The sequence below is a fragment of the Phaethon aethereus genome (assembly GCF_964289735.1).
Source record: "Phaethon aethereus genome assembly, chromosome: 1".
NCBI classification, from domain to species: domain Eukaryota; kingdom Metazoa; phylum Chordata; class Aves; order Phaethontiformes; family Phaethontidae; genus Phaethon; species Phaethon aethereus.
Window position 1 is genome coordinate 174005829 of NC_138575.1, and position 14949 is coordinate 174020777.

General features: G+C 42.6%; 1 protein-coding gene across 1 annotated transcript in view; it reads right to left on the bottom strand.

The window, feature by feature from the left end:
• SLAIN1 (SLAIN motif family member 1) overlaps nt 1-14649 on the bottom strand; it is a gene marked incomplete at both ends in the record, with an annotated part of 55705 nt that extends 41056 nt beyond the window's left edge. Inside the window, 2 exons of the mRNA XM_082014427.1 lie at nt 10485-10624; nt 13865-14649. Of these exons, the coding sequence (XP_081870553.1) occupies nt 10485-10624; nt 13865-14349 (625 nt within the window). The remainder of the gene's footprint in view (nt 1-10484; nt 10625-13864) is intronic.
• Nucleotides 14650-14949: the final 300 nt, after the last annotated feature.

Genomic DNA, 14949 nt, shown 5'->3' on the forward strand with positions numbered 1-14949 from the left:
AGTAAGTTTTTGCACCTAAGCTCTCCTTACAGTCAATGGAGATCTACAGCTCAATTCAGCTGCCTACATGTAGGCATCTAGTGCCACTGAGACAACTGGTCAGGGCATTTCAAAGGCATCAGTGCCATCTATATGGACAACCAAACCTGGCCCCGTCTTTCTACTGGCTATAATGGGAATTCACATACTGCTTATATGAAGGTACGTCAGGAGACGGCTTGTCCTCCTTGGCCAGAGGCAAAGGTAACTGGACGCAACATGAACTACAGAAGCAGACACAAGACGTTCAACATAGCAAGGAACAGGCTGCGAAGCTGCCAAAAGTGACCGACAGCACCACAAGGGATGGCTGGGTTCTCACAGTGGGTTGAGAGGGGTTACATGAAAAACTGAGCATCATAGGCAGCTGAAGGGGAACATCAAGGACCTTTGGGGGCAGAGTCCTGCAAGGTCAGCAGTGCCTCCAGAACCCCATCCATAACACCACATAAAACTGAGATGACCTAGGTAACGGCACCAGAAATACCAAATCTGGGTACAGATGTAGCAAAACTGGGAACAATGGGCAAAAGTAATTACGGACAGGTTGCTTATTCAGGAGGAGACGAGGACAACAAAAAAGGGATAATCACAATGAATGGGTAAAGAATATGCATGGTAAATGAAGAGAAGGGGGATAGAAGGGCTGGCCATGTGGAAACAAGCTGCTGGTCATCCCACTGGTCTGAGCCAGCCCTGTGCATGTTCAGTCTCTTTCTACATCTTACTGAATTCTTCTCCTGACTATTGTTCTGTGCAAAGGGTGTCCCCTGTGCCACATGTATGAGAGAGATTCCAGCAAACTTCAAACACTAGCCAGTGAGCAGGACAGAAGGTCTAGGAACCCTCTGTCGAGCAACTAGAGGTCTACAGGTTTGACTGGAGGGACTTTCGGTCTAGGACAGCTAACACAGAGGTCCATATGAGCATGCAGGTGAGACACCAGCAAACATCAACTCAGACTAGCCAATGGATAGGACTGGAGGTTTGGGGGCTGAATACCGCTGGGACAACAGGTCTAGGGGTCAGCTACCAGAGAGTGGGGGTCTGGGGCCTGACACTCAAGGGACCGTAGGTCTGGGCAAGTACATGGGGTGGGCATGTACGAGTGTCGGTGTGAGATCTGCTAGCAAGGTTCAGCCTTACAACTGGTTGGACCTGGGAATGGGTAAGTGCAGCAGCTTCGCATCTAGTGGACCAGAGAGGAGGAATCCCCTGGCTCCGAGACTCCAACAACTTCAGCTCTGGACAAATGGAGCAGTGCACTCCCTTGTGGCTTGAAGTCCACTAGATCTGGGCACTCTAAACATACCTCGTATGTTTAGACAGCTTCATTTAAATACCTAGAGTCTGGAGCACAGCCCACTCTTCAGCACAAAACAGCAGGAGCGTGAATCAGTTGTCTAAAACCAGAATGTAATGACATTTGCGGGGCTCCAGCTCGTGCAGATCAGTGAGGCTGTTGTGCAGCTCCTGTATCATACCCATCTGCCCCATCTGGATATCTTAAGGACCCAAGAGCATGTCAAATTACACTTAAGCACCTTTGTTAAGATAAATTAATCATGGCCAAAATGATCATGCTGTTACATTAGGTACACCAGACACGTGACTAAAATTAGGTGGAATAAATCTGAACCATATCATGTTCTATGAATTCACATAATAAATGCCTAGACCCAAGGACAAGGTACTTACAGTCAGATACAACAGAAACAGCTCCATGTCTGTCTGTGGTAACTGCGACACAAAAAGTCTTTCCAGAAGAGATTCAATCACCCAGGTTTTCCTCTGTGATTCAGACGCAACACAACACAATACCCCACGTATCTCACTTAAGACCAGCAGACACATACTATTTACATTTACATCAAGTCATTTACACACTACATTTACACCAACTACTTCACCAATGTACAGACTCTGGCACAAAATTGTTGTGCCTAACTACGACAGAAAGATTCATACCAGATACTAGTACGTGAAAACACAAAAAAACCCCAAGTGTCCTGTTTGTCCCCATTCTGGAGAATGAACTTAGGCATCTAAACAAATTATTATCAGCAAGGTCTGAAGCACCATGACTGAAGAAATAGGAGACAATGAGAAGCCATCTCTGAATAAAAGGCATCAGAGCTGTTCTTGCAAAATACAGAGGGTATTTAAGACTTGTTAGAAGTAAAAAGGAATATTGTAATCTAATTCCTTCCAATGCCAAGTACTAACCAAGTTGTTTTTCTAATAAGTGGAGAAAAATTAGTATCTCCAAATTAATTCCACACAATTGCTTAAGAATGGAGTAAGACAGGTTGGATGAATTGCCTCTTTGGCTTCTTCAGAGTCAAGGGATAACTAGGGGTTTTTTTAGGTATCTAACTTCAATTACTAATTTAGATTAAATTAACCATAACTTTTAGTAACAACAATTACAAGAGCTCTCTAGTTACTAATGCTTACTATACCTAGTCAGAAACAAACTGTCCTCCAGCAGCTGCAGATAAAACTAAGTGAGAAGGGAAATTAACTGATCTCTCCTATGTAGCAGAGGATACAACTCATCAGCTCTTACACTGGAATTCTGCTGACTGCATGAGGACATCCTCACCAAAGTTTGCCACCTTTACCTCTATGTGTAACCATTTTGGAAACGCGCACTTCAAGGTACAAGTCACCTCACCCTGAGGTAATTGTAATTCACCCTGAATTAATACATCATAGGTAGTAAGATCAACATTTGTACTACATAATGAAGGCAAGTGAATACAAGAGAAGCTGGTCTTCTTGCCAAAGGTGGGAAAACTTATTTGTTCCAAGTCAGAATGCATTTGCAATGCCCCTCTCCAGCAGGGGGGCACACAGAGTTGAGTATGTTCAGCCACCAAGCTGTATTTCCATGCTTCTACTTTCAAGAAAAAGCTATCCCAAAATGGTGTTATCGTACAGATTTCTCTGGTGATACGAGGTAGGTACAATCTCAGCTCAGCTAGATGGGTAGACTCGGTTTGCAGGTACTTCACATTGTAGAAGTAGTAATGGTTGTCCAAATTCACCACTGAATGTGATCCCCCACCTCTTGTATCTTGGTTTACATGGCTTTTTAATTGCGGTAACACAACAAAATAAATAAAATAACAATAGATAAAATAAGTAACGTCTAAGTAACGATAAGTAATCAGCTCTTTATGTCACTTTAAAAATCAGTTGTTACCCCATATCAGTTTTCCATAACATCTCATAGACAAATACTTCAATCATAAAATAAAACACTCAAGAACATGTTGAAGTACGTTTTGTGGCTTATTTTCTTATGATTCTTTAGAACTAGTAAAAATGTAATCTTTCAAGTGTTGCAAATGCTTTTCAAAACAAGAATTACCTAGGTTTCAGGGTTTTTTTTTTTTTTGAGAAAAGCCATTTTTAGTCTTGCAGGAAGACTTACACTACTTTACTCCCTCAGACTTCTCAGAAGTACGAAGCTTTTAATTAAGCATTCAGTTGCAGCATTTGATCAAGCCACATTCAAAAATTTTACGAATGGCTTAGTAACTCCCCCCAGTGAATATTCCACAAGAAAACAACTTCTTCAATTATAAATTTTACAAATATATCCCATTCTAGAAGTAAAATTAAGAAAATCATATTTTAAGGGAGTTTCATGAAAGAAAAGTATATAATCAGAATTCCATATATAAAATTATATAACTGAAAATGTGATTTTTAGAAACTCCTATGTCTCCATCATTTGCACTAAATTATCTTCTATGTTGCACCGTAAAAAAGATCAAGCAAATCTGTCAATGCCTGTGCCTCACAAGTATTCAGATTTGAGCTTACTGACTACATTTCATTACCTGGTAGAGTCAAAAAAGTTTTATTTTATTACAAGAACTTTTGCATAATCCCTACATAAAAGCAAATTACTGGTGTAAATGTTGTATTTCTACAAAATATGTACAGAGAGATGTTGGATGTGAAACATTTGGTAAAGCAAGTCCAGATAATAGACTTCTTTCTATTATATTAAACTGTGAGGTCAGCTGCCAAGGAGAAAGACTGTATGGCGTATTTACAGGACTGTGGACTATATTCCAGAAGTAACCAACCAAACGATACTCAGGGGTCATGGCATGAAACAGTCTGAAAAAAAGCTTCCTAAAAGATGCAGTGCTATGAAGACAAGAACCAAAGTACTCCCTGAAAGTGAAAATACAGAAATAAACATTTCAGTGAAGAAGCAGTGCTACCTCTATATACCACATGGGGGAGGCTCGTCTGCATTTTGAAATGTTATTCCCAGATCTCTTGTGCAGACATCAAAAGTAGGCAGTGAAAGAAAGTCTGCATATAAGTCAAAAGCTGTAACAATAATTTGGGGACCAGCAAACAATGAGCAAGACACATATTATCAGGAGCAAAAATGAAATGACAGCTTCCAGAACAGCCTAGTTTTGAAAAGGTCCTCTTTTCCATAGAAAAAGTATCTCCAAAGGATAAGCTTTCAAGTGCCCCCAGGTCCACTAATAAAACCTAGGTTTCTTTTTAATTTCTATCCAGGAAAGTAGTTGTGTACTTTGGAAACAAAACCAGTGATTAGTACCCTGCTGGATAACACTGTGCCTGTTTTTTTAGCATGACCGTCAGGGTTGATGCTACTACTATTGTTTTTAGACATATGCTGCATTACAGACTTTGAGCCTATATTACAAGCATAAATTATTCTCATTTTAAATAAGCCTACTGAAATCCTCATGTAAAATTTGACAGTGTTTCTAGCTGTTTAACCGTTCATGCTGAGTTGATAATCCCAGCTCAGTAGCTAACGTGGATTAATAGAACACTTATATTCTAAACCAGGATGATCTTACCTCAACTGAGGTAAGATCCAACCAACATCACCTCTCTACCAACCTTTACATAAACTTCAGAATCCATCATCTTCTTGTGATTATAATGTCAACCAGAAATCAGTTCTAAGAAAATATTTAGTTATGAGCATAATAGTATGCGTATTATAATTTAATAAAAAGTAGAAGTCATATCTAAAAGCCATATTAAAAAGTCAAGGGATATCTGTGAAACGAGTAAGAAGTGAAGCGTCTGAGCTTCTATGCGTTTGTTGCCATAAAGGTTTTCAACCAAACGCTTGTATCTTCAAGTGTACTTGCAGAGCAGAAATGTTCCAGTGCTAGAGAGAAATATTCTGTTTGAAATGCAAGCACACGCTTCTAAGCGGAATATCAAAACCGAGTTTTTCCCCATTGAAACAGGCAAATCATCCTCAGCAGCTGTGTTAGAAAATCCAGTGATATCAGCATTTGCAAAACCTCTAAGAACTGCTCGGAATTATGCAGCTGTTACAACAGGTCAGTTCATATAAATGAAATCCAATAGGAAATAACTCCCGTGCATGTATACGTGCACTTCGAGCACTAAGCTTGTACTGCAGCAGAAGACTGCTATGCATCCTGTCCTGTGACCCGTCACATTTCCTGGAAGGTGCTCAGATGCTGATAGGAGTTACTGTTGCTCATCTCCTTTTATTATCAGAAACGTATACAGAAAGGAACCAGATCAGTTGTGCCATTTCTTTCATTCCTTCTAGAGCTTTACAAGTGTTATTATTTATGATGGAAACAACAACCCAGCCTTCTGCAAGCTTCAGCATGTTATCATTTACTACACCGAAAGCATTTTACATAAAACGTTAATCTCCATTACATATGAAAAATAAGGATGAGAAAGCTGTATTCAAATTTATTAATCCAGCCCTGAGTGCTAGATCATACATCCCTGATGCATCAACGGACAGCAAATAAACTTAAACCTATTTCAGAATAATAAAAAAATCCCACCCTGCACTGGATGCAGCACTGGATCCAGCTCAAGCATACAAAATAAAAGCTTTCGTCCATTTACAGTATTTTTTGTTTGCTTAGTTAGCAGACTACAGTGTAAGAGTTCCCTATCACAGCAATCCTTAGTTGATGAAATGCATTTCATATCACAAAGACTCCAAACTAAATGACTTCACTACAAACCCTTGGGAAGGGGAAGCGAATTAGGAGAATGGGACAGAACCTGGCCTCTTTCTGTGTAAGCAAGAAGTTTCACATCCAGGTAAAGCCCTTCTGCCTGGGGCCCTACCAGCTGTAAGATTTATTTATTTTTTTTTAACAGGTAAAAAGAATATACTACTGTCAAATTAAATCTCCACCCCACTCCCCCCCCCCCCCGCAAGTTTTTTCTTCTGAGTATCTTATATGTTTGGACATCAAACTTAGCTGACGTGTGACACCGGGATCCAGCACAATAAAAGCTAAAATTTCACTGATAAGATACTTGGGTTTTGTGAAATCAAGCAATTGGAGAAAAACTACAACAGTTCCGTTTCACAACATACCTTATCATCCACAGATGACATCAGAGCTTTCATCCTGAAGCACATTACTCATTTTAAGAAATGAAGCAGAGTTTAATCTTAAGACTATAAATTACTGCAGCCAACTGCAAAACCTACAGACTTCGTGGCCTATTCTTTTTAAACATCCGAAGCGGCATTTCTGAGTAAGAACTCAGCTAAACCAAACTCTGAATCTAGCCAATACCTCATATTCTCCAAGAAAGAGGAGTTTTCTGTCTGGAAGGCTGAATTGGATGAGATATGCTTTGAAGCCCTGCATAAAAGCTGAGCTCCTACAGACTGACTCCTTGCTAAGCCTCTTAACTCCTCCGTTTATCCACCTGCCTCTTCCAGAGCATTTTACAGAAGCGAGGCTATACAGGGTATCTTCAGCCAGGGTGTCAGCACCATCTCATCGATTTCAGAGGAGTTATACCCATCTGCACCAGCTAGGAAGTTTACACCTCACATCTCTCTGCTCACTGAGCTTAATACTGACATGTCCCAACATCTCCAAGTACTACCAAGAAAATACAGAGGAAGCTCCACCATGCTGTTACAACTGTGATGCTGTCCTGTTGATTTGAATGAATCAAAAGAAATAAGAGACAGCAAGATTAAAAACCAAAAGGAGAGGGAACTGACCCTACAGTAGATAGAGAACAGCTATAAACAAACCAGAAAGGTTTCAAACAAAAGATGATTGAAGAAGAGCAAAAAGAAGTGATCCAGGTCAGGCTATAGAAAAAAAACAACCACCAAACAAGTATTACCTTGACACTAGAATTGCTCATGGAAAACAGGAACAATTCCAAGCAAAGATCTTATCACAGAAGGTTACATTTAACTTTCATCCTCAACGCTAGTGTGCCAAATCCACAGAAACAGGGCTTGTAATAAACCTAGTTCATTATAAACTCAGAAAACCCTTTATCTACATAGCGGTAGACCAGAGGAACGTTGAGAAGCTTGTCCAAGTTCTCACAGTGGTTCACAGAAGAACTACCCGTAGGAGACCATCACTGTGCTTATACCCTTAAAGACTTATGCCAAGAGGAAATCTTACTTCCACCACGAAATAGTTAACGCAGTCATTTTCACTAGTAAAGAAACAGGCTGGTGGGCACAGAGTGAAACATAAACTAGCATCATTTGAGTGATTCTCCAGCCTGAAAGACCAAGTAGTCATTGTATTATTTCATTGCCTAGGATTGCTTTGGCCGAAGTCTCTTACAAGACCTTCATCCTTGTTATGAGCTATCCTAATGTTGGGATATTTCAGACAACAAATGAATACTTTTATGAAAAGAAGGATATAATGTAATAAGAAAAATTATGTGAGCAGGAATGAATACAGATTTAAAAATCATAGAAGAGAGCAGAAATTAGTTAAAAAGTCATAAAAAGAGCCTGACGAAATTTTACTACTTTTGGCTCATAGCCCTTTCTCTCCGTATGCATTCATTCAGATATGCTGACTTTGTAGTCAAAAAATCAATTTTTACTGCTTTTTACTTCTATGCATACTATAGAGCCTAAAAAGCTATGACAATCTAAACTGGACTAATTTTTGGCTAATGCACCATGGACAAAATTACTAAGTGAATTCTACATAGAAGCCATTTCAGAAATCACATTGGTACATTATAAACATTTTTTGTCTACATATTTAATAATTCTGAAGTACATCAGCGTTACCATTGACTCACTGCCAAACAGAAAAGGCAGGAGTAGATTTCAAAATCCCTCTAAAATGCCCTTTAAAGGCATATGGCTAAAGGGGGAAAATGCTGTTCAACTTACAAGTACAAAGTCTGAAACTTTAGTACCAGAAAAGAATGCCATTCTTACTGAGTCACTTTTAAAATTAGGATAAAATTATGTATACATATTTATACACATATGCTTACTGATAGAGTGGACTGCAAAACAAAACGCAGAAAAGTCAGATTACAGAAAGTTTGTTGTACTTTAGAATAGAATTATTAGATTCTTACTAAAATCTCACACATGGTTTCAAAACCAAAGAAGAAACAAATATTGTGAAACCAACTTCTACAAAGATAGGGTATGGAATACGACATTTGCTTATTCCATATTATTTGTAAAGGTATAGATGATAAAATCTCCAGAAATACGAGAGTTAATCAAGTCTAACAATTTTTAATTAAAGCAATTTTAGCATAGAATTGCTCCAGTAGAAACACAAGTCCATTCTGTCCTTGAACTGCTCCCATAATGGGTTTTATACATGGCATGTAATTTCTCAGAAACTTTCTACAGAGCCCAGGAAATTCATGAACCCATCACCACAACTAGAACACATGGATCAAAGCAACTCACAGCCAACGTAACTCTGTGTGATTAATGTCACTCACTGTGACCTCCGCACAGAGAGAGATTGAACTGATAACCACAGAGTGATTTAAATTTGAAACAATAAATTTGCCTTTCTAATGTCTTTATTGCCTATTAAATTTAAATGATAGCTTGTAAATGAAAAATAGGTCACACATTCCTCTGGCACTTGTACCAAGGTGCACTGGCCCATCTGAGAGGCCCTTGGGAGGCCAAGACATCATCAAAGGAATGGCATATAGGGCACAGGACCTATGGAAGGTCTGTAATCTGTCCTGAGTGAAAGCTGGAGGTCAGCCAGGGTAACCAAGGACATCTCGAATGGCACTATGTGGAACAACCTGAATGGAGCCTCTGCACTGAGATTCAATGCCAGGCTGGGAGACCCTATACCACATAGATGTACCTTCAAGTGACCAGATGGGAGTTGAGTGCCAAGCACCCATTACTGCCAGTGAACTCGAGAGAGATACTGACTTCATCCTAAGGCCAACACATACACCTCAGCACCCGAGCAGCTCCTCTGATTCCTCTGACTCTACAGACAAAACTCCCATTGACTGCCAAGCACGGACACCCAGCTCACACTACAGATACCTAAACTCAGGTGTCCAAATCATGAGCCAAATTCCATCCTAAAGCTAGGTGGGAAGATCACCAACATAGGAACCACCATTGGGTCCACCTAGCGTTAGGCAAATGAGCTCAACTGCATTGTTGCTACAATAACCATTGTAGAATCTTTTATAGTCAATGCAAAGAGACACGATGCCTTCAGAGACTGATTCAGTTAAATGCCTGGTTTTGGATAAGACTAATCCACAGCTACCCATATCCTCCAAAGCATTTCAGAATGTGCTCAATCTCTCTTAATGATGGCTGTAGTTAGCTTATACAACCATATGCTCGTAATGTCATTAGCTTTATTTCCTACTCCTGTCATCCTCCTCTATTGTTCATTTGCTTCTTTCCTAGTGAGCTATAAACCTTAAGATAATATCCTACCTTAATCACGTTCCTCAAAAACACTTATTACAATCATATTGAGATCCTAGATAGTAAAAAAGTGAAAATAATGCTGGCTGGTATTTATTTAGAACAAAATCCAGCACACCCAGATATAAGTCTACAAATTCACTGGCACCGAACAGCCATCAGATTGATCCCAGTACTTGAGACCACTGAGAGCCCAACAAAGCAGTGTTAGCAGTCAAGTTACAGTTCTTCTTGGTCTGTCCTAGACTTAGCAAAGTCCTGATACTACATTAGATGTGGACAAATATGCCTTTAAAAATTTATAGCACTGATTATTTTGTCTCTACAAAAAACCAAAAGCACTCTTTTTCACATCTCAATACAGACACCAATAGTAAAGTTAGCATCAAAGTCTTCTTGCCAAGAGGTCCACTATTTTAAGCAGTGGATGAAAACTGCCAAGTTTAAGAGACACGAGTTATGCAGATGAAGAAAAGGATAACAAAGGAGAAGAACACTTTACAAAACGCATGATCAGAAAAAAAAAAAATCAAACAATTGTTAGCATTTATGTAGTGGAGGAAATCTTGCATACACACAGCCAAAAAAAGTGTGTCTGCCATTTGTAAAGCTTGCTAAATTGTGAAAAATACCAAACACCAGTAAAATGCCAGACCCAAAGAAAGTAGTACAGAAATTTAAGTAAGATTACCTTGTTCCAATCTAAAGCATAGGGAACGTTTTGCAGCCTCTATCTCAGGACTGGGATGATCCAGAACGCGCCTGCACCACTGCAGAGGACTCAGTGATTTCTCTTGAGGAGTGAGAGTCTTGGTAGGCAAGACATACAACCTTAACCAAAATACACACAAATATGAGCAAGATATGCAATACTTAAAAGTTTACTTTTGTATTCTTACTTTCCTGCCCACTAATAATTTCTAACAGCGCTAAGACCTGCAATATGATACCTAACAACAAAAGATATTCCTAATAACAAAAGATATAAGCAGAAGAGTTCACATTAGTTTTCTTCGTCCCTCCTCAGAAAAATAGGTGGCAAAATATGAACTCTACAGGTCTGGCACGTCAAAATAAAGTTCAAATAGATTTCTCACAAATATCTTCCATCTCAACATTACCACTGTCTGAATTACAGCATCGCCCAAAGTTCAAATGCATCAGGTGCTGCACTCACATCAAAGGTGCTATCAGTTTTCCCTTTTAAATTTACCTTTACTGGAAATCAGATAATTTCAGTATTTGATTTTACATTTAAATCACAGTTTCACTGTTATCTATTTCACTCTTTTACCGATAACAATTTAATCAACTTGTCAGAGTGCCGATTATAATTTTCATACACACTATCTTCTCCCAGATGAACCAAATGTCGTACAAGTCATGTTTTTAAAGATTAGAAAACATTTGCTGAGAAACAATAAAAATCCAATTCTGATATTCAATTCCAGCAGAAAAAAAAGGCAAGAAAAGCTAGTGTATATGAGCCATTCTCAACCAAGAGTAGGCAACTCATCAGATGGCCAAGCACATTAGGAAGCCAGATATCAAAGCAGATTTCATGGGGAAATTCTTGAACCTGGGGTCTGCATTGCTGCTGTTGCCCTTGCAGATAGGCAGACATGAACAGACACTGGTTCACCTGGGAGAACGCAAAAATCTCCCGGGAAAGGAACTATTCCTGGCATCAGAAGACATGTCGCAGCTCCTTGGCCTGACCGCTTCTGATCGATGGGGCTGCAGACAAGTCAGAAGCAGATTGTCATGCACCAGCACAACACTCCACGAGTTGCAAAGGAATCTGGCCTGCACACAAACGGTGCAAAAGGCAAGAAGGGGAAAATAAAAGGACTGAGCTTCTCACAGGACCACTAACAGGTCCTTTCACCTTCAGGGTTTTGGCTCAACAGCTACCCAAGTCCCCTGTTGGGACCCCTGTCCCAACTGTTCTCCCATGTCTGCTCAATTTTTATTTCTTTTTTCCTCCCCTGTGAAGTTAATCAGCACTCTTTATCCAGCTCACTGGGAATAAACATCCTTTCTGTGATTGCCATCTCTCTTGGCATTCCCAGCAGAGATCAACTATTGAATTTCTCTGAGAAGAGGACTCATTTCCCCTGACTTCCTGAAGTGCCTGGCTACACATTTAAGAAATGATACGGAGGGGGGGGGGGGGAAGGCTTTCAGCTTTCCTGTTAACCTACAGAAGTGCTTCAAAAGCTAAACATCTGACTGATGAATTCTCCGTGATCAGACATTTGTGTAAAATGCTGAACAGAAAAAAGAGGTTTGACTTGTCTGCAATGATGCTAATTCTACGGCTTTTTTGTAAATGCAGTTAAAAAAAAAAAAGGTATTTAAGGCCTAAAATCACCAATCAACAGCTAGGATACACACTGATCTTTGGTTTCCAGATAGCAGTTTGCTTGAAAGACTGACATTACAAAAAAGCCCCAAGCAGCTGGCATCACACAGCTGACCTTTCACAGACAGCGACAGAGATTTAGCCTTGAACTAAAAACGTTCAATACCTACAACAACTCACTTTTAATGGAATAAATTTGTTAACAAACCCCTGTCACGAAATTCTTCCTGTGGAGACATATGTGTGTGACATGAAGGTAAGTTTGGGCCCCCAAAAAGCATTTACGATTGCTTCAAGGGACAAATCAAATAGGAAACTCTACTGAGGCACATAAAACAACGCCGACTTTGTACTGCCCTGAAATACAAACAGGGAAAACATTTTGTTTAACAGGACAGGATCAAACAAAATCGATATTTCTTAATGTGAAGGAAAGTGACAGGTGAGGATTGAGGTAAAATCTGACTCAAGTCTGGATCCACAGCCCCAGAACAGCCCTGTGCAGACTAACGGTACACACAATGAAACAGCACTGACAAAAATTTCCATACAATTTGTTGATGATTCTCAAAAGCAATTTTCCAAAACTGCAGCATGGTATTGTACCATGAAGTATAAACAACCAGCATTCAAGGAATATTTACGATATTTAGATTAATTTTTATATCCTTTCTCTGCTACCCAAAAATAAGGCTGTTTAAATGCACCTCAGCTGCATTATACTGTGTTTTATTCTCAGCTGACGTAAACTTCAGCTCGATGTAAAAGCTAACCACATCAAAAACTACGTTGAAACTTTGACAAATATTTCAATCAGTTATTTAAGTATAGAGAATATGTATTTTATTACTGACACTTTAAAACAACTGAGCATCAATTACGTTTAACATGATTAGGCAGCCAGTGATTTACATAGTGTTCCAGCAGCGTTTGAATAGTCCCTGCGATGTTCATCCACGTTGCCAAGTTTTGAGGCATCAGGCTCACTTATTTATTTGTATGTCCAGTCTATAATTTCCCCTTCTATTTGTCTTTAAGCGAGGGCAATCATTCCTCTAGGTCGATTTGGGGTTCTGCTTTATTCATTTCTGTTTTATTCAATTTGGTAACACCCAACCGTGCCTTCAGGAGCTACACGGGCGCTTAAAGATACACAACCAACCATTTAGATCAATGTCTAAAAGACAAAAGCCCTCCCAAATCCCTGAAGATGGGAGACAATTGGGCAGAGATTTTAGGATGGGGAGGCAGCGCTGCTCAGATAAAGGCTTTCCCGGAACAATTCCGCTATTTTTAAGTCCTTATGTAAACAGGAGGCTGAAACTAGGCTGAGACCTTAAATTAAAGAGAGACGATCTTCCTCAAAGGGGAAAATCGAGCGCAAATCCCCCGCCGAGGGCGCGACCGCCTGGGCGAGACGGGGGGTAAAGCCCCCAGCTGAACCCCATCCCGGGCACGCCCTCCCCCCGTCGGTAGTGTTAACCGCACTGATGGCACGTTTTGGGGGGGTGGGGGGGAGGAAGGCAGATGTGAGTTTAAACAGAACGAGATCAAGTGGATTTGGGGGCTAATGCTAATCAGAGCCTGGAGAGCACCAGCACTGCGGGAGGCAGCGGGCGCCGCCAGCCCGGCGGGGGAGCGGGGGTCGACGGACCCCTGGGTGCGGGGGGCACAGCCGGGGCGGGGCGGGCCCGAGCCGCGTGTACCATGTATCCTCGTCCTGTCCGCAGCAGCCGTCCTCCAGCTCCAGCACCGCCACCTCGTCCAGCGCCGTGACCGCCGATCCCGGACCGCCGCTGGCTTCCTGGCCCCCGCCGCCGGCCGCCGGCAGGCCGGGCGAGGGCTTGAAGTAGGCGAGGGGCTCTGGCGGGCCCAGCGCGGCGGCGCACAGCAGGGTGGGCGCCGGGCTGGGCAGGCACGGCGGGGCCCCACCGCCGCCCGCCGCGCAGGGGGGGCTGGCGGGGCGCAGCCCGCCGGGGGCCGGCGGCGGGGCCAGCAGCAGGTGCGGGCTGGGCGGGCCGGCGACCACCGCGGCGGCGGCGGCACGGCTGCGGAGCTGTTCGTTTTGCTTCTCCAGCTTCCGCACCAGCTCCTGCAGCTTCTTCACCTCCAGCTCGGCGCTGACGGCGGGGCCGGCGCCGCTCCCCTTCACCTCCGCCATCATCGCCGGCTTCAGCAACGCAGCCTCCATCCTGCCGGCTCGCCGCCGCCGCCGGCACCTGCTCCGCCGCGCAGCCGGAGGGCAGCGCCCGACCCCGGCGGTGAAGGCGGGAGCGCCGGGGAGCGCCGCTGGCCGCGCTGGGGGCTCGGCCCGGCCCGGCCCTGCGCTGCCCGCCCCCGCTCTTGCGCCTCCCGTCAGCGGCGGCGGCGGGGACGCGGGTGGGATCCCCTCCCACTCCGGCAGCCGGAGAACCGCGCACACGCACACGGCGGGAACAAAGAGCCGCCCGGCTCCCCCGCCATCCAGCCCGGGGGAGGGCCACGGGGACCTCCGCGGGTAGCCCGGGGGCAGGGGGGCCGTCTCAGCGCGAGTCTTTAAACAAAAGGTGCCTTCCCCACCCCACCCGCGGGTTGGATCTGGGCCAGGACGCCGCTCCTCTCGTGAGCCGTGTAATTAGAGCCTGGTGGTGTCAGGGTTATAATTATGCAGATTGAAAGTGTGATGGGAATGGGAATAGCAAATAGAGGCTTTGTTGGGCTTGAAAGGAATGGATTCGGCCAAAAGCAGGCGTTTGTGGGTTTGAAACGTGCTGATTCTGGCAGTTTTGGTTCATAGCGAGGAAAGCAACAT